At 40.1% G+C, this 27,317-nt stretch overlaps 2 protein-coding genes and 1 pseudogene across 2 annotated transcripts; 2 read left to right on the plus strand and 1 right to left on the minus strand.

The window, feature by feature from the left end:
* Window positions 1–2,072: 2,072 nt before the first annotated feature.
* Window positions 2,073–5,554, plus strand: LOC146888274 (uncharacterized; annotated as a pseudogene).
* A 14,700-nt stretch (window positions 5,555–20,254) lies between these two features.
* Window positions 20,255–21,659, minus strand: LOC114174174 (peroxidase 5-like). Its single transcript, XM_028058956.2, has 2 exons — window positions 21,349–21,659; window positions 20,255–21,265 (listed from the first exon to the last, which is right to left on the minus strand). The coding sequence occupies exons 1-2, from the start codon at window positions 21,571–21,573 to the stop codon at window positions 20,498–20,500; spliced, it is 993 nt and encodes a 330-aa protein (XP_027914757.1). The 5' UTR covers window positions 21,574–21,659; the 3' UTR covers window positions 20,255–20,497.
* A 1,603-nt stretch (window positions 21,660–23,262) lies between these two features.
* On the plus strand, window positions 23,263–25,177 carry LOC146888275 (uncharacterized). The gene is made up of 2 exons (XM_085668688.1): window positions 23,263–24,611; window positions 24,923–25,177. The coding sequence occupies exons 1-2, from the start codon at window positions 23,480–23,482 to the stop codon at window positions 24,955–24,957; spliced, it is 1,167 nt and encodes a 388-aa protein (XP_085524814.1). The 5' UTR covers window positions 23,263–23,479; the 3' UTR covers window positions 24,958–25,177.
* Window positions 25,178–27,317: the final 2,140 nt, after the last annotated feature.

A 27,317-nucleotide genomic window follows, 5' to 3' on the forward strand; every position in this document is an offset into this window, starting at 1 on the left:
GTATGAAGAAGTCTGGTTTGTGCAGGCACTGTTACTCCGCCTGGCGACAAGCATAGCGCCGCTAGGTGATGACACGGTCAGGGGTTGTTCTGCGAAATTCTGGTAGCAGAAACTGAGGGAGGAGCTTTGGAGGGGGTGAGGGTTAAGATAATTTGGTAGCATAGAAAAAGGACAAAATATTATGATGATTAATTGTGTGGATGGTAAAGAGTGGATGCATAACTAGTTATGGTGTTGGATGGAATATTAAGGGAAGAAGGGGAGAAGGGAAAATTGTGGTTAATAGATCATGTTTTTGGAAGCATAGCATTTGTTTACGTGTGACTGGATAAGGGCTGATTATGACTTACCGATTTTAGGTAACAATTGTGGATATATTCAATAGTGGATGATAATTGGTTATGTTATATTGCATAGGGTTAAAGTTATATGCACTGGAGGAAAAATGTGGTTAGGTATGGCTATGCATGAGGAATCATGGGAAAGTATTCTAAGACGATTGGGAGTAAAGTTTTGCTTATTACAGTGGAATATAATTGGGAACGTGATTGAAGGTATTGAATTGTTGATTGTGTTCATAGATATGGATGAAGTTGCTTTACTATGATAATGATCATGTATTGTGAAACTTGTATAAATGGATTTACCATTGTAAAGTTTAGGTGTTGATACTTATGTTAGTTGTAGACTAACCATAATGTGCATTCCATAGAGGAGTCTTTATTTGGGGCTTGGAATTGAGTCATGTATCATATTAGACTAATTGAGGTGCTAAAAAAAACCAAAGGGGTTCTGCTGCTCATACAGAGCCTGGCGGCACGGGTAGGTGCGCCAGGCGGTGGGGCTAGCGTCAGGGGTCCCTGTATTGCTTAGCACCTGGTGGCACGGTGTGCTCCGCCAGGCAGTGACAAGAAAACAGTAGCTCTGGAAGGACGCTGGCGCCTGACGGTGAGTGGATACCGCCAGGCGGTCTAGAACGATTCTCCTAGTGGTGTGTGGGTCGAGCTAGGCGGAAATGCTGTTGTCCTTTGTTTGTTTGGTGCGTTGTTTGAGCAATGATGCTACACTTGGATCGGGAGATGCTGTGCCATGAGCAGGTAGGTTCATGGATGGTGGTTAACATATGATGGTATGAGCGTGGAGGTTCATATCCAGTTACTCTCACGTGGGGATACGAGCGAGGTAGGTTCGTATGTTCCGTGCTCATGCTTGAAAGATGCCACGTGCGGGGAGGTACGGGGCTGGTGGATCACATGTGTTGGACTACGGGCGGGCAGGTCCGTAGAGTAGGACTACGAGCGGGGAGGTTCGTAGAGCAGAACTACGAGTGGGGAGGTTCGTAGAGGCAGGACCACGAGCGGGCAGGTTTGTGTGAGCATCATATTCCCGAGTCCAAGGCTAACCAGTTGTGTGATTAGAAGGCTATAAAGCCTTGGGGTTAACATCTTGGCCAAGAACTATGTAGAATGAATAAGATGGATGTATGATTTATCTTGCGTATTTTATATCTATTATTTTATTTTCTCAGCTCACCCTTTCTGTTTGTGTATGGCGATGATCGTGTGATTCATTACACGTGAGCAGATGTTGATACAGGTGGTGCTGAGGATGTCCAGGCGACGGAGTGAGGGCTAGCTTTGGGATTAGAGCTAGGGTTTTTCTCACATGTGTTTTATTATGTTTTTATTTATGAACACGAATTTTGGAACCTTGTAATACTTTATTATTTATGTTATAAGTTTTGGCGCGCGTTTTTCATGAATTTAAATTTTCCCGCATTGGGAGTATTATTTAATGCGACGTTTGATATAATTTATTTCTTTTATTATTTATTTTATGTAATATTCCTTAGGGATGTTACAGGAGCAATGTTATCCCTCTCCAAATTAGGACCAAATTTGTTATCTATATAAATATTAAACTTTTTTGTATATATTTTTTTGTGTGTGGGTTGGGATAATCCAATATTCTTTATTTAGTATATTTGTTTTCCTCTATGCACATAGGATGAGAAACTCGTATTCACCGCTTGTCGACATTCTGTGTCAGATCGTTGATGAGAGAATCCAGGAATGGTCACTAAAATAGGATTATTTTATGTGATTTCTAAAGCTACTGATTCTTCTATCATATTAAGTGATTCTTCTTCTTCTTCTTCTTCTGATACTTCTGATAAAGATATTTTATGTCACGGACATATTTTAAATGCTTTGTCTGATAATATTTATAAAATATTTTGCCACACCAAAACTGCTATTGAGTTATGGGAAGCACTTGAACTTAAATATGGATCTGCAGAAAAAGGTTTATCTAGATATTCTTGTGAAAAAGTTATTGAATTTCAAATGGTTGATAATAAACTCATTTCTGATCAAATTCATGAGTTTGAAAATATTGTCCATGACATGAAATTAAAAAATATTATTTTACCAGACATTATGCTTGTGGCTCTTTTGATCTCTAAGTTGCCTCCTTCTTGGTCTGATTCTGCTCGAAGTTTAAAACATAAGCCCGAAAATTTCTCTTTTGATGATTTGCTTGTGTGTCTTCGTATTGAGGAAAAACATCGTTTTTTCTCAAAATTCTGTTCAAAATTGTCAGTCTAAAGCCTTTTTTTGTTGAGAACTCTAATAAATCTGAGAACTCTTACAAGCCTAATCTTAAACAATTCAAAAGACATGGTTTTAATAAAAATAAGTTTATGAAAAAACCTTCTTTCTCTAAACCAAAGAACAACTTTTCTTATAACAACAATAAAAATAAAGATAAAAATATGGGGAACGAGATGTTTTGTTTTGTTTGTGGGTGGACTAATGATCTAGCCAAAAATTGCTTTCAGCGTCGTCGCCAACCTGTGTCTAATTCCAAACCTGAAGCTAATACTATTACTATGGGTGTTGCCTCTGATTTCCCATTTGAAAGGTACCATGTCACTAGCCCTGAGTTAAATTATGTTTTTAACTCAAACGATTGGTTTATAGACTCTAGGGCTAATGTTCATGTGTGTGCTGATAGAAAATTATTTTCTCTATATCAGGAAACAAGCACACGCACCATGAGTATGGGAAATTGGAACATCACACATGTTCTAGGAGAGGGTCAAGTGAAATTAGAGTTGTCTTCTACAAATTATATTATTTTAAATGGAGTCTTTCATGTTTTTGAAATTAGAAAAAATCTCATAAGTACTTCTTTGTTAGTACAACAAGGTTACAAAGTTGTTTTTGAGTCCAATAGAGTTGTTATTACTAAACATGGTGTTTTTATTGGTAAAGGATATATTTGTGATGGTTTGTTTAAATTAAGTCTTATGCCTTTTTCTTCTAATAAAATATATGATAGTTCTTCATTGACTATTACCAATGTTGAAAGTTGTGATATGTGGCACGCTAGACTAGGCCATATAAATTTAAATTCTATTAGAAGAATGATGTCTCTTAATCTTATTCCTAATTATTCTATTGATTTGAAGAAAAAATGTGAAATATGTGTTCAATCAAAGCAACCAAGAAAAGGTTTCCATACATGCATTAAAAAGAAAACTAATCTACTTGAATTGATACATAGTGATGTATGTGATAGTAATGATGTTTTAACACGTGGTGGTAAAAGATATTTTATTACTTTTATTGATGATTTCTCCAAATATTGTTATGTGTATTTAATAAACCACAAACATGAATTTTTTGAAAAATTCAAAATATATAAATCTGAGGTAGAAAATCAATTAGAAAGAACAATTAAAATTCTTCGTTTTGATAGAGGGGGTGAATATACATCTTTAGAAATGAATGCTTTTTGTGAAACTAATGGTATTATTCATGAAACAACACCTCCCTATAGTCCTCAATCTAATGGTGTAGCTGAAAGAAAAAATAGAACTTTGCTTGATATGGTGAATGTTATTGTATCACACCTAGCCGGTTCCGCTAGCATATCAACACATATCACCCTTGACCGACACCTATGTCGGTCAAGGCTGGGGGACTGGTGTACCACACCAAGCCAACTTAACAAAAATAATGATAAAATGATCACCATAACAAAGCATTCAAGTAACCGGTCTAGGCTGGTCCACCCGGCCAAAACCAGTAACCTACATGTCTAGGGGAACAACCTGCCTAAGACAGCATATGAGCAACACAAACCACCAAGGGAAGTAGTCGGTTTAGGCCGACTACCTCAATATACTTAGTAAAAGCGAAGCCCCCGTGTTCAATAGGTCCTAAGGGCTTGGGTTAGGGCCCAAGCCCACTTAAAGCCCAAGCTAGGGCCCAAGCCAAGGCCCAGCCCATGGGATAACCAAATATAATTAATGCTCTATAAATACACGTGGACCCCAATAATTAAAGGTATGCATTCATTAATCACAGATTTGACCTTTTTGAGAGTTTTGACTCACTTGAGTTTCGGAGTCCCTTCTGCAGGTAACCCCTCCTGGGTCCAAATCGACATGTACCAACCGGGAAGAGGCCAACTAAGGAGATAGCGTACTACATGGGTAAGGTGACGCTTGTGCCTAACTTATCTTGTTTGTTCTCTGCAGGAACAATTGGCGCCCACCGTGGGGCACGAGACGAACACCTTTAGTACCCGTTTTTCTCCGAAGATTGTTTCCACCCGCAGCAAAGCTGGAGTAAACAAGCAGGTGGATGCTGGTCCCTCAGGACCTGCTGGCATCACCCCTGACCTAGCCGCCATCCTGGACGGCCAAGCGAAGATGCAACAAGAACTGGCAGATATGAAGAAACGCAGCGCTGATGAGATGGAGGCGCTGCGACAAGAGAACTCTCGCCTTAGGCGAAAGATCGAAGCTGATCCCACCCTAAAGGGAAAGGCCAAGGAAGCCTCTGAAGCTGCAAGGTCCCCGGCCTTCCAGCCCACAGAGGAGGAAAGCGAATACAACCCCACCCCTCACACCTTCACCACCACCCAACAAACACCCATTCCTTCCACCCATCCCACTCACTTCCCATCCAGTCAACCAGGGCATACTGGAGCCCCAACCCCTGCCGCTACCCTCCCTACCACCCAGATCCCCTACAACATACCCACCACCCTACACACCACACATGTTCCACCATACAACCCGCAATACCTTCCAACAACCCACATCCCCCCTCACAACCTTACCTCCACCTTCCCCGCTATGATCAATCATCCCATCCCACCCCATCTGCTCCCTCCCCACCAGCCCAGACGTCGTCACCCGTTCACTGACTTTATCGCCAACACCCCTCTTCTTGCCCAGTGGGAACCCTTCACCCTAAACCGCTATACTGGCGAAACCGACCCTGACGAGCACCTCAAAGTCTACATCACCCATGTCGCCCTGAAATGGTTCACAACCCTTCCGCCTTACTCCATCGACAGCTTCAACGTTCTTTCCCACATGTTCTCCACCCATTTTGCTGGCAGCCGTCCACACCAAACTACCACAATCTCCCTCCTGGGCATTAGGCAGGAACAAGGTGAACCACTGAGAGCGTTCGTAGATCGCTTCAATAAGGCAGCTCTTCGCACCCCACACTTCAACCAGGAGATGATCCTCTAGTGCATGGCACTTACCCTACAACCTGGCCCCTTCGCCAACAACGTCTACCTCCACCCACCTGCCTCTATGCACGAACTCAAATTGCGTGCAGCCGACTATGTCCGCATGGAGGAGATGCAAACCCTCCATACCAAATCCTGCAATGACTATGCAACCACTACCGCCTTGATGCCAGCCCACGCGAGCCCCGCTAACCTCGCTTCACCAGATATGCCCCTCTTACCGTAGCCCGCTCCCGCATCCTTGATGAGGCCCTACAAGCTGATCTAATCCCTCCACTACACAAGACAACCAAACCTCCTCACACTGATATGACCAAATATTGCCGCTACCACCACAACCATGGCCACACTATAGAAGAATGCAAAGCACTCTAGGATAAAATAGAAGAACTAGTTCGTGCTGGTCACTTCCTCCGTTTCATCCGTAGAGATGACCATCCCTCTCGATCCGACCACATACGCACTCCACATGACTCCCGTCACGACAAATGCCCTCCACATGAATCCCGTCACGACAGACGCCCCGCCCAACCCACCAACCAAGAACCCGAACCAGCCCGCACCGACATCACCCCAGTCGACCCTCCCTTACGCGGCACCATCAACACCATCTCTGGTGGCTTCGCTAGTGGAGGATCCACTTCTTCTGCTAGAAAGAGACACCTCCGCCATATCCAATCCATCAACCATATCACCCATTTCCACCATAGACGCCGCATGCCTCCCATCATCTTCACAGATGACGACTTTCATGGCCTCGACCATCAACAAGATGACCCCATGGTCATCACTGTTGAAATCGAAAACTACGTCGTTAAGAAAGTCCTTGTCGATCAAGGCAGCTCCGTTGACATCCTCTATTGGGCCACCTATCAAAAACTCCAACTTCTGGACACCGCCATGGTCCCGTATGACGAGCCGATCTATGGCTTCTCTGGCGAACAAGTATCCACCCATGGCTACATCGACCTCCACACCGTCTTTCGTGAGGGGACCCAAAGCAAAACCATCCCAATCCGCTTCTTTATCGTCGACGCTCCAACATCCTACAATGTCCTCTTGGGTCGTCCTTCCCTCAACACCCTTGGTGCTGTCGTCTCCACCCCCCACTTGGCCATGAAGTTCCCTTCCCCTTCCGGTGACATCCTCACCATCCACTGCGACCAGCGCTTGGCACGCGAATGCTAATGGCCAGCCTATGCCCACAACTCCCAATTCAACAAACCAACCACATTGAGCGACCTCTTGGCTCCGGCATCGCTCTGTTAGGCGAAGATCTAGACCCCAGAGTAGGCCGGGATGTTCGTCTCGAACCAGTTGAGGAGACCTCCCGTCTAGAGCTTCCCAACGGTCACTCTATCAACCTAGGCACCGATTTGAACTCTGACGAGCGTGCCATCATCACACCCATCCTCACCAGCAACACAGACCTTTTCGCCTGGTCAGCCGCTGATCTACCTGGGGTGGACCCTCTAGTGGCATCCCACAAGCTATCCATCTACAAAGAAGCCCGCTACGTATCACAGAAAAAACGTAAACTTGGCAAAGAGTGTCGACTAATAGCTAAGGTTGAAGCCGATAAGTTACTGAACGTAGGATTCATAGAAGAAGCTCAGTACACCACTTGGCTTTCTAACGTAGTCTTGGTGAAGAAAGCCAATGGCAAAGGGCGGATGTGTGTAGACTACACGGATCTGAGCAAAGCCTGCCCTCGCGATGCCTACCCGTTACCCAATATCGATCGACTTGTTGACGACGCGGTAGGGAATAAGGTGCTTAGTTTTTTAGATGCATATTCCGGGTACAACCAAATCCCCATGGCCGTATCTGACATGAACAAAACCGCCTTCATCACGGACGATGCCAACTACTTCTATAAGGTTATGCCTTTTGGTCTCAAGAACGCTGGAGTGACCTAGCAATGGCTAATGGACAAGGTTTTCAGTCATCTAATGGGACAATGTGTCGAAGTATATGTTGACAACATGGTTGTCAAGTCTCCAAGCCACCATCAGCATGCCGAGGACCTCTCAGTAGTCTTCTCCGCGCTACGCCAATACAACCTCCGCCTCAACCCTGACAAATGTGTATTCGGCGTCGACCGTGGTAAATTTCTTGGGTTTATGTTGACCCAACGCGGCATAGAAGCCAATCCCAAAAAATGCAAGGCCATTATTGAGATGCGCAGTCCCACTACCATCAAAGAAGTCCAACGCCTCATAGGCCGCCTCACAGCCATTTCCCGTTTCCTACCCAAAATGGCCGAACAAACCCAACCCATCGTTCAACTACTAAAGAAATCCACCCGGTTCACGTGGACTGATGATTGTGAACAGATCTTCCAAAAACTGAAAATAACCCTTACCTCACCACCTATCCTCCACAAGCCGAACACTTGCCAACCCCTCCTTGTATACATCACGACCACCGACCACACCGACAGCGCCGCGCTCGTCCAAGAAATAGAAGGCACGCAGCATCCTGTCTACTTCGTTAGTGGAACGCTGCAAGATCCCGAAACTAGATATCAAATGGTTGAGAAACTAGCCCTATCCTTGGTCCACGCAGCCCGTCGTCTACGCCCATACTTCCAAAACCACAGCATCACCGTCAAAACCGACTACCCAATCCAAAAAATATTGCAAAAACCAGATCTAGCCGGACGGATGTCATCATGGGCCGTCGAGCTGTCGGAATTCAACATTCGCTATGAACCCCATGGCCCCATTAAAGCCCAGTGTCTCTTAGACTTCGTCAACGACCTCCAACACACCCGCAGAGGACCAATGGACACTTCATGTAGATGATTCCTCAAATCCAAAAGGTGCCGGCGCTGACATCGTGTTAGAGGGCCCTAACGACATCCTCATCGAAAAAGCCCTTCACTTTGCCTTCAAAACATCAAATAACCAAGCCGAATACGAAGCTATCCTCGTCGGCCTTTCCCTTGCCCGCAAGGTAGGTGTTAAGACGCTAACATGCAAAACCGACTCCAAGCTCACTATAGGGCACCTAAATGACGAGTTCCAGATTAAAGACCCCATCCTTCTACAGTATTACCATCTAGTCCGTGCAGTCATTCAATCCACCTTCGAACGAGTCCGCATCGAACACATCCCAAGGACCGATAACATCAGAGTCGACATCCTCTCCAAATTGGCCAGCACCAAGTTAAAAAGCCACCATCAAACCCTATTACAACAAACATTATCTACACCCTCCATCACACATACCTATCAAAACCTAGCCCATACCCCAGCTGACAACATCACCCCCTTCCAAAGCTATAACTGTACCACCCCCTTTATCCAGTACCTAAAAACCGACAACCACCCTCAAGATGCGGACAAAACTTGGCTAGCTAAGGCCGCCAGGTATACCATGATAGGCGATGACCTTTACAAACGCGGGTACGGCCAACCCCTCCTTAAATGTGTCACAGAAGAACAAGCACAATATATTATTAAAGAGCTACACGAAGGCATTTGTGGCTATTATTCCGGCGCACGTACCATGGCTACCAGAGTTCTCAGAGCCGGATACTTCTGACCGACTATAGAAGCAGACTGCCAGGATTATGTCAGAAAGTACAAACCATGTCAGAAACATGGCAACCTTATCCACCAGAAATAGGAACAACTACACCACATACTATCCCCATGGCCATTCGCTAAGTGGGGAATGGATATTCTTGGCCCCTTCTCACCCGGCCAAGGGCAGGTGAAATTCCTATTTGTAGTCGTCGACTACTTCACCAAATGGATAGAAGCCAAACCGCTAACCACCATCACGGCCCAGCAAGTTCAGCAATTCGTTTGGAAAGATATCATATGCAGATGTGGCGTCCCACACACCATCATCACAGACAATGGCCGACAATTTATAGATAAGGAGCTAGCCAAGTTCTACACTGGCCTGGGCATCAAACACATCACAAGTTTTGTAGAACATCCACAAACCAATCGATAAACAAAGGCGGCAAATAAAGTTATCCTGGTGGAGCTACGTAAGCTATTAGATACCGCCAAAGGCCGATGGCCCAAAGAGTTAGTAGAAGTGCTATGAGCTTACAGGTGCACCCCTCAATCATCAACAAATGAATCCCCATTCAGCCTAGTTTACGGTGCAGACGCTATGATACCGGTTGAGATTGGCGAACCATCCCTGCGCCGAGAACTATACGACCCAACCCACAACCACCAAAACATGGCTATGCATCTCGACCTCCTACCCGAACTCAGAGAAAAAGCTTAGATACGCAATTTAGCTGCCAAACAAAGAGCTGCCAGAAAGTATAACACAAACTTATGTCCATGATCGTTCGCAATCAGGGACTTAGTATGGAGAATGGCCAGCAGTGCAAGAAAGAAGGATGGCAAATTCTCCGCCAATTGGGACGGCCCATACCGCATACGTGAAGACGCAGGAGGAGGAGCTTATCACCTTGAACATTTATCCGGGAAAGAAATACCTAACACTTGGAATATATCCCACCTCAAACTTTATTTCAGTTAAATGTACGCTGCAAAAAGCCGAACACTTGTAACCCCGGGTGTACTCTTTTTCCTCACCTGGTCTTTTTTCCCTAAGAAGGGTTTTGGCCAGGGAGGTTTTAACGAGGCACCCCATATTCAATATATAAAACGAAGGGTTCTCAACTATACAACTTTCCTACGTTTTTACTCTCATATTCATTTAAGTTCCCCACCCTTACCACAAGTAAGCGGCCTGGGTCGAACACCCTTAACTTGTGCTTAATTCGTTTAAGTTCCCCACCCTTACCACAAGTAAGCGGCCTAGGTCGAACACCCTTAACTTGTGCTTAATTCGTTTAAGTTCCCCACCCTTACCACAAGTAAGCGGCCTGGGTCAAACACCCTTAACTTGTGCTTAATTCGTTTAAGTTTCCCACCCTTACCACAAGTAAGCGGCCTGGGTCAAACACCCTTAACTTGTGCTTAATTCGTTTAAGTTCCCCACCCTTACCATAAGTAAGCGGCCTGGGTCGAACACCCTTAACTTGTGTTTAATTCGTTTAAGTTCCCCACCCTTACCACAAGTAAGCGGGCTGGGTCGAACACCCTTAACTTGTGCTTAATTCGTTTAAGTTCCACACCCTTACCACAAGTAAGCGGCCTGGGTCGAACACCCTTAACTTGTGCTTAATTCGTTTAAGTTTCGCACCCTTACCACAAGTAAGGGGCCTGGGTCGAACACCCTTAACTTATACTTAATTCGTTTAAGTTCCCCACCCTTACCACAAGTAAGCGGCCTGGGTCGAACACCCTTAACTTGTGCTTAATTCGTTTAAGTTCCCCACCCTTACCATAAGTAAGCGGCCTGGGTCGAACACCCTTAACTTATGCTTAATTCGTTTAAGTTCCCCACCCTTACCACAAGTAAGTGGCCTGGGTTGAACACCCTTAACTTGTGCTTAATTCGTTTAAGTTCCCCATCCTTACCACAAATAAACGGCCTGGGTCGAACACCCTTAACATACAATCAAACGCGCCATACATACACCACAAATCATCAAAACCCATCATACACAATTAACATACATAACCATAATCACATTTAACAAGAGTGCAAGAATGTACCAATGTAATGTAATGTACCAAATATTGCAAACATAGGCTCAAATAATATTCTGAACTTAATAAAAACCGAGATCCTATTCTGCTGCGTTAGGGGCCACCTCCTCGGTATCACCTGCTTCCTTCAGCTCTTCATCCGCCTTCTCCTCCGCCTTCTCCTCCGCCTCCTCACCCACATTGCTCTCATCTTCCTTCACAAGCCTCCCATCAATCACATCCTTGTTAACATCAAACTTGGCATCCGTAATATCAACCTCCTCATGGAAAAAGGCTGCTTGACGTAGTCCTTTCTCAAAGCCATTAATGTGTTCTTGTATGATACAATTCTTCAGGTCGTCAAGCTCACCGACAACACCGTCATACTTGTCCTTCAGTTCGTCGTAGTCTTCCTCCAACTCCCTTATTCTTTTGTTTAATTTTTCCTCAGAATCCAAACAGCGAACCCTCCACGTGGCCAACCTCTTTCTCTCTACCTCCTAACCCCCCCTCTCCTTCTTCCATGCAGTCCTTTCTTCCTCAAACTTGTCCACTTTCCCCTACAACTCTTCTACCTTTTCCCGACCTCCCTCCTTCACCTCCCGCCGATATAAGGACCCCACACGGCGGCCTTGCTCCCAAATTCCACCATTGTCCTTACGATATGATCCGCCTCCATATCGTCGATTGAGTTTATAATGGTATCCAGGAGGTTGATCGCGATATCCTTTCTCACGAATATTTCCGGCAACTCAATTAAGCCAGATTCCGGTCCTTTCTCCCCACCAGCCGACCCCGCCCCACTGGCCGACCACGCCCCAAGCAAGACCGCCCTTACTTTCTTCACATCCTTCCCCTTGCCGGCGCGAGGCGGCAACTCGGCTTTCCTCTTCGTTCCACCATGTACATGAACTTTCACCACGGACTCTTGCAAATTGGGAACGTCAACTTTCCCAGCTGCCTTAGCCTTAGTGGCCATCTCCTTCCTCAACGACTGGAAGAGCGCCAAATTCTTCTTCCCTAATTGCACCATGTGCCTTACAATAACACAGTAAACCCCAGATTAAAACAACTTAGAATCATTAACACAGTTTAAGTAACAAACAAATACCTTCAATATCTATAATCGGATGCACCGAATTATAAACTCTAACTAAGCCCTTAGTGGGCAACTTATCAACAAACTTCATTAAGATCTTCACCACCTCCTTATCCCTCGTCGATAACTCATCGGTCCCCATATCCTTGTACCGAGAAGGGGTACCCGTCCAGCTAAATGGGAATTTTGTACTCCCATCAGCGTTCAAGAAATAAGGCTTGTCTTCTTCCTTCACCACAACTTTGAAGTACCTGTCCTTAAAGTGCTTGAAAGACTGGGAAAATGCGTCCAGTCTGCTGATAGTAGGACGACTTATCAGAGACAACCAAGTAGTCGGTCGACGGGGTCTGGTGTCATAGAAGTACAAGAAAACGTAAGGAGAAGGCTCCAGGTATAGAGATTGGCACAAGATGCGAAAGGCTTGCAAGTAAGCCCAACTATTCGGGTGCAATGTGTAGGTGCCACGTTCAGCGCGCGCAACACACCCATAGTGAAATCATCTAACGGTAACCGTACATGTAATTGAGAAAAATGACACATGTACATGTAGAAGAACTTCTCCGTAGCCTCCTCCTGCCTGTGACACACACGGTCAATAGCGCTAACCCTCTCCAAGGAAACGACATCCCCGCTTACACCCATTGAGATGACAGGCATATAGTTCAGCCAAGAGTTCAATAAGCGAGACCACCGGAACAAAGATGATTGATTGCGGACATCGGCAGCCACCCACCCATAACCGCCTTTGGCCGGCCATTCACTCTCGGCCAACTCCTCAGGGGGATCTTCTCGAACCTCCCTCACTGTCTCCATGGGGATCCCACTTACCATACCTCCAGAACTAGTACCCTCTTCGTCAACTTGCCTACCTCTACTACTCTCCGACCCCATACTCTCACTATTAGACGTGGACAACGACATACTATCGCTACTAGACATACCTTTTTTCGTGTTTACGGAAAGATGTTGGCTGAAATTGGGAACTAGTCGGACAGTAAAATGCACACAAGACCTCTGAATACAAAACTCTCGCAAATGAACCAGGTAACCCCTCACTCATTTTGAAATCCATATTTATAGCCCAGAATCCCAAACGGCGAAAATCCCTTCCCGCCAAAACAACAACTCATACCAATCGACACCATCATTACAAGAGACGTGACTCTTAAAAATGACGACGCTATAACTTCCTGATTTGACCCCTGACACCCCTTCACCTACCTTCAAACGGTTACCACTTTTTAGCCTTAACACTGGTCATCACACTTAAAGTTAGGGGATTGGTGTATCACACCTAGCCGGTTCCGCTAGCATATCAACACATATCACCCGTGACCGATACCTATGTCGGTCAAGGCTTGGGGACTGGTGTACCACACCAAGCCAACTTAACCAAAATAATGATAAAACGATCACCATACCAAAGCATTCAAGTAACCAGCCTAGGCTGGTCCACCCGGCCAAAACCGGTAACCTAGACGTCTAGGGGAATAACTTGCCTAAGACAACATATGAGCAACATAAACCGCCAAGGGAAGTAGTCGGTTTAGGCCGACTACCTCAATATACTTAGTAAAAGCGAAGTCCCCCGTGTTCAATAGGTCCTAAGGGCCTAGGTTAGGGCCTAGGCCCACTTAAAGCCCAAGCTACGACCCAAGCCAAGGCCCGGTCCATGGGATAACCAGACATAATTAATGCTCTATAAATACACGTGGACCCCAGTAATTAAAGGTACGCATTCATTAATCACAAATTTGACCTTTTTGAGAGTTTTGACTCACTTGAGCTTCGGAGTCCCTTCTGTAGGTAACTCCTCCTAGGTCCAAACCAACAAGTATCAACCGGGAAGAGGCCAACTAAGGAGATAACGGACTACATGGGTAAGGTGACGCTTGTGCCTAACTTATCTTGTTTGTTCTCTACAGGAACAGTTATGCTTACAAGTTCTGGTTTGCCAAAATATATGTGGGGTGAAGCTTTATATTCAGCTTGTTATATTCTCAATAGAATTCCTTATAAAGATTGTGATAAAACTCCTTATGAGTTATGGAACTAAAGAAAACCTTTACTAAAATATTATAAAGTGTGGGGGTGTCTTGCAAAGGTTAATATACCACCTAATAAGAAAAGAAAATTAGGAATTAAAACAATTGATTGTGTTTTTATTGGTTACTCTCTACATAGCATCTCTTATAGATTTTTGGTTATTAACTCTGAAGTGAATGAAATCTCTAATAATACTATTATGGAATCTAGAGATGCAGTTTTCTTTGAAAATGTTTTTCCTTTAAAAAATAAAATGACTAAAACTCTTTATGATACTTCTACATTTGGTTTGCCTTCTGGTGGTAATGTTATTTGTGATGGTTCTAGTTCTGTTTTTCGTTCAAGTGAAAATGCTAATAAAAGTATTCAAAATGAGCCAAGAAAGAGTAAAAGAAAAAGAAAAGCTAAAGATTTTGGACCTGACTTTTATTCTTTTATGCTTGAAGATGATCCTAAAACTTTTGGTGAAGCAATGAGATCTATTGATGCTCTTTTCTGGAAAGAAGCTATTAATAATGAAATGAATTCTTTTAAAGAAAATTAAACTTGGTTTTTAACTAATCTTCCTCCTAGTTGTAGAAGTATTGGATATAAATGGATTTTTAGGAAAAAATTAAGGACTGATGGGTCCGTAGATAAATTTAAGGCAAGACTTGTTGTTATTGGTTGCCAACAAGTAGAAGGTGTAATTTCTTTGATACATATTCACCTGTTTCAAAAATCACTACCATTAGAGTTTTGATTGCTCTTGCTTGCATTTTTAATTTACAAATTCATCAAATGGATGTTAAAACTGCATTTTTAAATGGTGATTTGGAAGAGGAAATATATATGAAACAACCTGAGGGCTTTATTGAGTCAGGGAAAGAAAATAAAGTGTGTAAGCTTGTTAAGTCTTTATATGATTTAAAACAAGCACCAAAGCAATGACATGAAAAATTTGATGAAGTTATTATTTCATATGGTTTTCATATTAATAATAGTGATAAATGTGTGTATGTAAAACAATATGATGATGGTGTTTATGTTATTTTATGCTTGTATGTAGATGACATATTAATATTTGGTAGCAACATAGATGTTATAAATGATGTGAAACATATGTTGTCCAGTAATTTTGATATGAAAGACCTTGGTCCTATAGATGTATATTGGGTATTAAGATTTTACAAAAAGATGGTGATATTATGTTAACGCAGTCTCATTATGTTGAGAAATTATTGAAGAAATTTAATTATTTTGATGTGAAACCTGTTTTAACGCCTTTTGACCCATATATTAAACTAAAGAAAAATTTAGGTGAAGGCATTTCTTCTCATAAATATTCTCAAATTATTGGTTCCTTATTACATTTGACAAATTTCTCTAGACCTAATATTGCATATGCAGTTGGTAGATTAGGGAAATATACACATAATCCTGATCATTCTCATTGGACTGCATTAGAACGGGTGTTTAAATATTTGAAAGGAACCATTAATTATGGAATTCATTATACAAAATTTCCTACTGTTATTGAAGGATATAGTGATGCAAATTGGATTTCTGATTCTAATGAAACAAAGTCAACCACTGGTTATGTTTTTACTTTGGGTGGAGGTGCAATATCATGGAAATCTTCTAAACAATCTATTATTTCACGATCTACCATGGAAGCAGAGATTATTGCTTTAGATACTGCTACTGCTGAAGCAGAGTTTATTAAAAGTTTTCTATATGATTTACCATTGTTAAATAAACCCATACCTCCTATTTCAATGCGTTGTGATAGTCAAGCTGCCATATCTAAAGTTTCTAGCAAAAACTTTAATGAAAAAAGAAGGCATCTCAGAGTGAGACATAAATCTATTAGAAACTTGATTACTAATGGTATTATTTCTCTTGAATTTGTTAGGTCAGAAAGAAATATTGCGGATCCGCTTACCAAAGGGTTGACGCGTCAACAAGTACTTGAGTCATCGAGGGGAATGGGACTAAAGCCCATAAATTAGTTGCAACAATGGACACCCATCTCCACATGAATGGCGATCCCATGGAATGGAGTTCAATGGGTAACAACGAAGTTGTTTGTTGACTAAAGTACACCAATTGATTTGATTAAATGTTATGTCTCATTTCTATGGCGAGGTGTACTATAAATTGTGACAATAATAAGGTTGAGGTATATGTATTATTATGTTTTTTTTTTTGTAAAATACCTCTTAATAAACCCAATGACAATTTTGTAGGGGTGTGAGTCACAAACCACCCTTTGAGGGTTTACCTAGTGAGTGTGATGGTGGGGCTGCCATTGTGAGACATGGGCAAAGTCTCTAAATGACACTCATGACACAAGATACATGCACAAGGCCGTAACGTGCAATCACTGATTAGAACCTATAATGAACACCAATATTGTATGTGTTATTTACTAAAACCCGGTTACATGGGATGTAGTTTAAGACAATCAAGTGTCTGCATTTTCTCGGGTGGAAGTTTATAAGCACTAGGTGTAAGACTCAAACCCGAAAGGTCCCTTATACTGAAATACAATATTTTGTTTTAAAAGATAATATTTTTTTAAATTATGTGGGGGATTGTTAGAAATATTAATATAATTTAAAAAAAAATTAAAATAAAATATTGTTGTTACTGGGGTTTTAATACAATGTTAATTCCAGAGTTAAATTCTATTTATGTATAAACAATTTTTATTCTTTTCATTGATTTGAAATTATTTTTGGTTTAAATCAGTTTGATGGCCATTTACTCTTGTGTCTCCTTTTCTCACCTATAAATACCACCTAGTTTCATAAGGAATAGACACAACAAACACTAGAGTTCTTCCTCTCAAAAGTGTTTTTCTTTTCCTTCTCTATATTATCTCTTAAAACAGTGGTGTTCATAAGGTTTAGAAATCCTTCACTGCACTCGATCGATCTGACGGGTTGTTGTATCTTGGGGGAGGAACACATAATATTGAGTATTGCCTTGTGCAGTAGGGGCGTTTTCTCTCTAAGGATAGCGCTCAGCGTGCCTCAACCTAGGCTTACTCTATCCTTATCTCATTTACATATTTACATTATCTTTATATTGTTATTGTTTGTTATAAGAACAATTTGACTTGATCATCTCTTTTATCTATATTTCTATATTGTTTCTGGTTTATCATTATTTTATAATAGTCTCTAGATATGATGTTGACCTACGTGACATAGCACATGACATATGCCTTCGGGTCTGAGGTTCCATCTTGTAATATTTATGACAACTCATTTCGGCATATGAACCCTCTCTATCTCTAGGGTGAAGTAATGCAAACCCTTAATTGGACCACACATGGTTGTGTCAAGCTTGACACGCGAGATAACAGAAAATGGGATGTGTTGATTACATTTAGACTCTCATACGTTAGTATCATCTTTCTCTCTAACTCTCGTCGAGTGCTCTTGTCCTCAACTTGAGGTGGTATGCGCGACTCAGGGTCTAAGCTAGATGAATTCAATTTGGATAATCACGGGCATTTACAAGGATTGGCTGCCAACATTGTTTTAGCTTTTTTGTATGTAGGGGTAATTTTTTAGTATCCAAAGGGTGTATTTTTCTTTCTCTCAAACATGTATTGTGGGCTAACATGGAATGGCCCAAAGAGAAAGAAATTAGGTTAATTTGGTGTTTTGTAACCATTGGACTTCCATGAATACTCACTTTCAACTTTTCTTTGCAATGGAGTATTGTTGATTCTTATCATTTCCTTAATCTCTATGCATTTCCATTCACATTACTTTGCAATTTAGTTTAGTTTTTTAGTTTTAAGATATTCTAGTTTGTTAAGTTTGGAACTCTTTTGTCTATGGTTTTCTTTTCAATGTGAATCGTTCATTTTTTTCCTTAATTCTAGTTTTTTAATTCCATTCAATTCTCTCTACGGCTATAGTATTGTTATGTATTCAAATTTTACGTTTCTGCATTGTTTTTGGATTTTAGGTCATATGTTCCCATCCTATTTCACATTAATTTAGCTTGCTACTTTTTTGTGTGACTCTTGTTGTTTCTGTTTTCTTCTGTTTGCAGGACTTTGTGTTATTTCTTGCTTTTATAAATAAATTCATGTTCAATTAGTTTTTGTTTCCAAAAAAATCTCCGTTATAGTTGTGTTTTAGCTTTCTAGTTTTAGATAATGAAGTTTCACTTTTAAAATTGTTATAATTGGGTTACTTTGCTACTTTTAGAACTTGTACATTTTAATTTAGTTCTCCAATGCTTTTCTCATTTCACACGTTGAATTATTATTTTTAGTTTGTATTTCTATCCTAGCTTTATCATTTACATTTTATTTGTTATTAGTGTTCCTGCAGAGAACAAATAAGATCAGTTAGGCACAAGTATCACCTTACCCATATTCGCTATCTCCTCGGTTGGCTTCTCCCCCTTTTTGTATATATTGGTTTGAACTCGGGAGGGGTTACTTGTAGAAGGGACTCCGAAGCTTAAGTCAGCCAAAGCTCTCAACCTGATTTGACTTTTGAGAGCTTTGGCTGACTTAAGCTTCGGAGTCCCTTCTGCAGGTAACCCCTCCTGAGTTCAAGCCAATATATACAAAAAGGGGGAGAAGCCAACCGAGGAGATAGCGAATATGGGTAAGGTGATACTTGTGCCTAACTGATCTTATTTGTTCTCTGCAGGGACACTTAGTTTTATACTTTAATTTTGATGTAGTTTAATTCAACATTTTACTTTTCATTAACGTATTCTTCTGTTTAAATCAATGAACTTTAGACTAACCTGCATTAATCAATGAACTTTATATTTATATTGATCAAGTTCACAAACTTGAGTTATCAATCTTAATCTTAGTCAACAAATTTTAGTACAACTTATAAATCAATATTACATTAATGAAACCAAGAAAACATATAATCTATTTTAAAAATTTAATTCATTTTTCAAAAACGATAAGAGATTTTTCCAAAATATAGATCTTTCTCTTTTGTCTCCCTATGGTAGCATCCCTTTCATCCTTATTATCTTCATTGAACCACTTGAAATAATTGCATCCTTTAGATTCTTCATTACAACCACTTTGCTATTTACATAAAATTAAACAAACACAAGAAATTTGTTAGGGCAACCCACAAATTGCTTTCCACAAACACAAATTATGGAAACAAAAAATTAACACCATAAATCATACCTTGTAGTTAGAGCAATTTAGAAATTGTTTTCCACAATTCTTAATTGTTTTAGCCACTCTCAACAATGCAACCTTCCCATAATAGCAGATTGGTGTTCCACCCAGATCCCTATACAAAACAACATGGTAGGAGACACTATGCTTTTGTGAACCCTATGAAGAACACGCATAACCCTCACTGCGAAACTTCAAAGGAGAAGAAGAAGAATATGTCTAAAGGGAAAAACTGTTTTAGGGCAAAACAAACACATTCAATTTCTTAAAGCAATATATTGTACACGTAACACTGTACAATTATTTTATTTTACACATATTCTTTAGTAATTGACACGTATCCATTCTTCATTGTCACACCACTATAATCTTAATGTCGTTTCTGATAATCTAACGGAATGGATTTGATTGATGCACTTAAACTAATTTGGGGACCAAATTGACACTTTTTAAAAGAGGGATACTGTTCCAGTCCGGAATATAGGACCGACCAGAACTACGTGAATTAACTCTACTGTATCGAATTTCTTTTCCCTCACTCGTCTCCCATTAACCTACCTTTTCTTGATTCCGCCTCTCTCTATATATAATATGATCAGTTGTTAAAACTGCCCATCCGATTTTTCTGCCTATCAAACTTTAACCAACTAAGCCACTACTTTGTTAACATTCTACTTTGTTAATTTTTTCCTAAGATATAGGGATATTTCTTTCCGGGTCTAAAAGGCACGTGTATGAAAACCGAATTATTTCTTTGGGCCATATTACTTAGCCCATCACCGATCTATCCGACCTATCCGACCTGCCGAGCTGACCTACTTGTCCGACTTAGAATAGTCAATTATGGAAACTTGGGAAACTAGGTCGGACTCCAACCTGAGGCGAGGAGAGTACAGATACCAATTTGACACACATCACTCAAAGTCACTCAAAGTGAGTACTATTCGAGTAATTAACATTTCTAGAAAAAAAAATGTATAAAAAGAATTAAACAAGAAAGAATTAAAGTGATTGAGCTGGTTTTCCAGATGCACTTGTGATTTGTGGACTGGTGAATTAATTGACAAAGGTGCAATGGTTCCTGATCTCACCGTTGGAGTCGGTGAGGACCTCTATGGAACCCATTTGCACCATTGCCTTGCCAAACTTGTGAGACCAACCAGCAGCATCGTTGGCATTGGTGAGAACCATTTCCCTGGTGGACTGCGAGTTGAAAAGCGTCTGATCCGACGTGAGCAGGCCACGGTGGTTGATGAGTCCGTCGTAGTATTTGGTGTCCAAACGAATGGGAGTGGAAGGATCAAGAGACACTGTGGGGTCTGAGATGGAAGGTGGCGCAGGACAGTTTGCTTTCAGGGTTTCAGCGTAGGAAGAGTCCATTGATGGGTCTTGCGTGAAGGTGTCATTGAAAGAGTACAAACGCTTGGAGAAGGCAGAACAGTGCGACACACCAATGGAATGGGCTCCTGAAAGTGTCACCATTTCATCTCCAGACAAACCCTTTCGTGAAAACCTACTCACAAGCTCATCGGCACTCAGTGTTGGTGCAGGCAGATTCTGTGCCGCTTCATCGGCGATAGAGACACGACCGTCTCTGCGTCCTGTCGGAACGTCGTAGTTTATGCCACCCACTTTGAGAGCACTGTCTCTTGCTGCCAAGGCCAATATGTCTGCACACGATACCGTTTGAGGACATGCAGCCTCCAACTGAGCCTTGGCGTCCTCAATGACCTCGAAGCCACGCAAGCTTGGGTTGTTGGCAAAATGGTCTCTTTCTGCTGGGTTACCCGGCGTAGATGCTAGCAACACGGAAGCGTCGCAGCCCTGAAGAAATGCACGAACGAAATTGATGAATCGGAATTGGAAAATATGATAATAGTTGAGAGTGGTTGAGTGATTGATTTTACCCTGACAAAGCAGTCGTGGAAATGCATCCTTATGAGACCAGCGGCTATGCCTGCGTTTTGAGAAATGGCTTTGTTTACAGCACTTCTCACTATTTCCTCCGCGGATGGACAGGTGGAGGCGTAGAAACCCACTTTGAGAGACGCTGAGGCGAATGAAGAAACCGAAACTAGAATGAGAACCAAAGTTGAAATGATTGGAAGGAGGCGTGGAGTGTTGATATCCATTGTTGTTGTGGGTTATTGCAGAATTTATGAACGAAAGTAAAGTTAAGGAGAAGCGAAAGGAAGAGTTGTGATTTGTATATACTTTGTTGTTGAGGAAGAGGTTGAGAGAAAGAGAGGCGAAGGGAAACTATTTATAGGTTGTTTTCAAAGAGCTCGTTGAGACGGTCATCATCAAAGTGTCTGCGCTTGAACTCTTCTCTTTTCTTCTTCTGCCTCACTTTCTCTTTTAGTGTTTCATTATAGGAAAATTAGGATAACATATATATATTTACCACTTGCAGACTTCCACTCAGAATTTTTCTTGGTCTTGTGGCTGCATGCATGTGGCATATTTAATTACTGCAATTTGATGTTATTCACATTTTGATAGTCAATGGTTCGTTTCTTCAAACCTTTTTTGGACATAGACGGCTTCAAGAGGAGTCCACCGGATAAATTAACTATATAAATCTCTCCTTAAAACAATCACATTTCTCACATTTTTAATCACCTTATTATTTCCATTATTTTATTTTTAATACAAAAAACAATTTTTTTCATCAGTAACTAAAAGAAATACAGTTATAAAAACAACTACAATGTATTATAATGTATAATAATAAAAATTAATGATTAATAACTTAAGTAAAGTTATGACCTAATAATAACTCTAATAAATAAGATAAACCTTATACATGGTTGTGCATAAATAATATTGCATAAGAAATAATAGAGATGCAATTATATTAAAGTTATAAATTTCATTACGTTATTTTAATATATATATATATATATATATATATATATAAGTATTTTGTTATTAAATTTACAACTTTTAATCTTTATATCTTTATTTACGGCCTGCCCAAAAAAAATTATAAAAAAGAAGTGGTTTCATAATATTTACTTTTATATATTATTACAGAAATTAAATTTCATAAAAAAAGTTTATTAATTACTTGTTAAAGTCCATTTTTTGAAATAAATATAATATTTAAATTTCTTAGGTGTTTACCTTTAGAATACAATTATTAATTTAAATAAGACAACTATAATTTTTAAAGTATTTGGGCCATACACTATAAAAAAACTTCAAAATAGTAAAAAGTTTTAGTAACTAATAATTATTAGTAATTATAGTGATTAATTTAGATACTAATTTATCAAACTAAAAATTATTGATTACTAAAATAGTTACAATTATGAATAAAAAATTATAATTAATCACTATATTGGTCTTTAAAATTAGGTATCATGATTTTGACTAAAAAAAATTATTCACTAAAAATTAACTACCTAAATTTGAATTATAAAAATTGAATTATGTATACTTTAAAAGCCTTATCGAAAATTATGAAGTCTCAACAATAATGTATTGAGGATGAAAAGGAGAAGGAAATAAACATATTATAATAAGTAGTTGGAACGAAAATTCATTGAAAAAAATACTTTATTACAATAAACTTTGATAATAACATATAAACCCGGAATGCAAAATGTCAAAGTGATAGCATCAGGCTTCAAAATAACTCCTGTCAAAATGCAAAGACTGACACGTAGTTTGGGTTCTCTTGCGTTCAACGTCACTTATTCAATACGTGTGCATGGGCCTCTTTTATCCACCGCACTAAGCCTATTTATACGTGCTTTACTTCTTTCAGTTTTATGTCATTTTTATGACTTTCTTTCTTCTGCGTCTTATTTCTTTAATCATGCAATCTTCTGCCTATCTCATTTGTTCGTTATCGTGGTATTACGTGAATCAATCATGGCGCTGCAACTCTGAGATGGTATCAGAGCACTTCTTTTGAAGTGCTCTGCTGCGCATCTCTGACTATCTTTTCTTCTTTCTTTTTTTTTCTTTCTTTCTTTGCTCATCTTGCTTTCTTGTCTTTTCTTCAATTTGTTCTGTTTTTTTCCTTTCACCATGAGCAAAGAAGTATCTGATAATATCTCCGTTTACAGTTTCTTATATTTGCACCCTAACGAAAATTCGGCTGTCGCTTTAGTTTCACCAGTCTTGGATATCAACAATTATCATTCTTGGAGCAGATCCATGATTACTGCTCTCATTGCCAAAAACAAACTCGAGTTTGTTGACGGATCTGCACCTGAACCCGCGAAAGGCGAAGACACTTATCAAACGTGGAGAAGATGCAACAACATGGTTGTGTCTTGGATCGTCCACTCAGTTTCTCCTTCCATCCGTCAAAGCATCTTATGGATGAGCAAAGCTGAAGACATTTGGAAAGATCTCAAATCAAGATATTTTCAAGGGAACCTCATACGTGTTTCAGACCTTCAAATGGAAGCCTTCTCGATCAAACAAGGTGATCTCACTGTCACAGATTATTTTACAAAGCTTAGAGTTATTTGGGATGAGATAGAGAATTTCAGACCAGACCCTGGCTGTTCTTGCAAAGCGGAATGCCCCTGTGAAGCCATATCCGTGATATTGCAAAGAAAAGTAGAAGACCTAGTGATGCAATTTCTCAGAGGTTTGAACAAGCAATACAACAATGTGAAGTCTCATGTGCTCTATATGGATCCAATGCCCTCAATCAACAAAGTTTTTTCTTACGTTGCCCAACAAGAAAGACAAATCATGGGAAGCAACATGCTTAATGAAAGCGAGGTCAAAATTAATACAGCTAATAACCAGTTGAGTTGCACTTTTTGTGGGAAAAATGGCCATCTTGAGGCAAACTGTTATAGGAAGAATGGGTTCCTGCAGAACAATGATGCAAAAGGGTTCAAGAATTCTAGCAAGAAGGTATGTGTTCACTGTGGAAGGACTGGACACACGATAGATGTATGCTACAGAAAGCATGAATTCCCTCCAGGGTACAAGTTCTCAAATAGCAGAGCCAATGCTGTGAAGACTGTGGATGCTCAACAAGAAAATGGTCAAGATAGTACTGGACAAGAGCAAGATTTTCGATTAACTCAACAACAGTACCAAGCCCTCATGAGTCTGCTGCAGGAAAATAAGGAAGACACACCAATAGATTCCAATACTAGTAAAGTCAATACCGTTTGCAAGGATTTATCGCAACGAGGTAACTCTTTTATTAGCTCTTTTTCGTGCAAACGTGATATTTGGATTTTAGACTCAGGAGCAACAGACCATGTCTCTTGTTCTCTGAAACACTTTGCTTCTTATAATAAAATTGAGCCCATTATTGTTAGTCTTCCAAATAACACTCATGTTACTGCCACTCACAGAGGTTATATTAAGTTGAAAGATAAACTCTTTTTGAAAGACGTTCTTTTTATTCCATCTTTCGTTTATAACTTGGTTTCCATCTCCAAACTTGTATCCACACTTAACGTGGAGATTGTTTTCACTTCTAAATCTTGTGTGATTCAGGAACAAATTTCGAAAGAGAAGATTGGTATAGCTAAATCCAATCATGGTCTTTATGTCATCGACAACCATGCTGCTTTGCATACTACATCTCATAAATGTAACAGTGTAGATGTTAATCTTTGGCATGATAGATTAGACCATATGTCAGATGAAAGACTGGCTATTTTGAAACAGAAACACTTGTATATCAATTTCGATAAGACTGGTAGATGTGATTCCTGTCATTTTGCTAAACAGAAAAAGCTCCCTTTTCCTAAGTCCACCTCGTATGTAGCTAATTGTTTTGACATTTTGCATGTTGATATATGGGGACCATATTCTATACCCTCTTTGCATTCTCATAGATACTTCCTTACCATTGTTGATGGTCATTCACGTTTCACATGGGTATATTTGATGTGTAACAAATCTGAGACACGAAAACATCTTGAGCATTTTGTACATCTTATTAAGAACCAATTTGAAAAATCTATAAAGATTATAAGAAGTGATAATGGTCCTAAGTTCAAATGAATGAGTTGTACGATGCTGAAGGAATCATACATCATACTAGCTACGTGGAAACGCCTAAACAAAATGGATTGGTCAAGCGTAAACATCAACATTTGATGAATGTGACTCGTGCTCTTCTTTTCAGGTCACATGTTCCTTCTAAATTTTGGTGCTATGCTCTAGAATACGCTACTTACCTTGTGAACATCACACCAACGCCTTTATTGAAAAATGATTCACCTTTTGAAAGACTTTATAAAAGAAAACCTGATCTTGACAATTTACGCATATTTGGATGTCTTTGTTTTAGTGGAACGTTAATGGCTAATATGACAAAGCTGGATCCAAGGGCTGACCTTGGTGTCTTTCTTGGTTTTAAGAAAAATACAAAAGGATACTTAGTTTTAATCTTAAAACTCATAGTTTCTCTGTTTCAAGAAATGTTGCTTTTCATGAAGACGCTTTTCCTTACTATGATAAGTCGAATGAAAATGGTGATATTAATGAGAATTCTTTACCTATGGTTAGACCTTTTCCTGATAACATGAATATAGATATCATAGATTTTGATAGTAATTCAAGGTTGTGAAAGGGATAGAGAAAATGTGTAGATAGTAGAGTGTGAAAGTAGTAGTTGGAGAAGTGTATTTGTAGTTGAGAGTAGTTGTATTGGATGTTGTGTTAGTTGTTCTTGATGTTACAAAATGGTAGGATACATGGGTATTTATAGACCCATAGATTATTCTAGAAGCTTCTAGCTAGAACTTGAGCAAATAGTTCTAGATTTTTCTACATAGTAGAATGTTCTTAATTTTTCTTCCTATCCTAAGCTTTTCTCCAATACTCTAGAAGTTTCATTACATTTCAATAACTCTATCTTATATTTTTTAGATTCTTCTAGAATTTGCATTATACTTTAATAGATTTTCAGCCTAAAGCTGACACGCACATAAACAACAATGAAACTAATAATGAAACCCCAAATGATAACAACAATGATAACTTGGAGCAAAATCGTGTCTCTAGAATTAGAAGACCTCCATCATATTTGAAAGAGAAATGATAGGTTGACACCCACATCTTACCATTTTTTTTACCACCTTCATAGGTTACAAGTTAAATTATCTTGAGTTACAAGTTAATTTTAAGGTGGTAAAAAAAGTGGTAAGATGTGGGTGTTAACCTATCATTTCTCTTGAAAGATTACCACATCTTTTCTAACACCTCGAAAGTTGTTAAGCATCCCATTGAATCCTATGTTTCATATTCACGTTTATCTCCTCATTTTAAGAAAGTCATTTGTTCTCTCAACAGTAACAAGGAACCTACCACTTATGAGGAGGCTGCATGCATCAACGAGTGGTGTGTAGCCATGAATGAAGAGATACAAGCCTTAGAACGAAATGGAACTTGGACAGTATTGGATCTACCACCTAACAAAAGTACTATGGGATGCAAGTGGGTGTACAAGGTGAAGTTCAGAGTTGATGGTACTGTTGAAAGGCACAAAGCACGCCTTGTTGCAAAGGGGTATACACAGATGGAGGGTCTATACTTCTTGGATACTTTCTCACCCGTGGCCAAATTAACTACCATTCGCCTTCTTCTCTCCCTTGCTGCAATAAATAGATGGTACTTAAAATAGTTGGACGTAAACAACGCTTTTCTCCAAGGGGAACTGAATGAGGAAGTGTATATGGACCTTCCACCTTGTATAAGTTCTGCCAAATCCAACCAGGTTTGCGAATTGCATAAGTCACTATATGGTCTCATACAGGCAAGTCGTCAATGGTATGAGAAACTCACAAACCTCTTACGAACTCATGGTTACAAACTATCAAAAGGTGATCACACTCTTTTCGTAAAACATTCTAATGAAAATATGACAGCTCTTTTGATATAT

Source organism: Vigna unguiculata, chromosome 2 (assembly GCF_037176805.1).
Source record: "Vigna unguiculata cultivar grain cowpea cultivar isolate G323 ecotype 2 chromosome 2, ASM3717680v1, whole genome shotgun sequence".
Classification (NCBI taxonomy): Eukaryota; Viridiplantae; Streptophyta; class Magnoliopsida; order Fabales; family Fabaceae; genus Vigna; species Vigna unguiculata.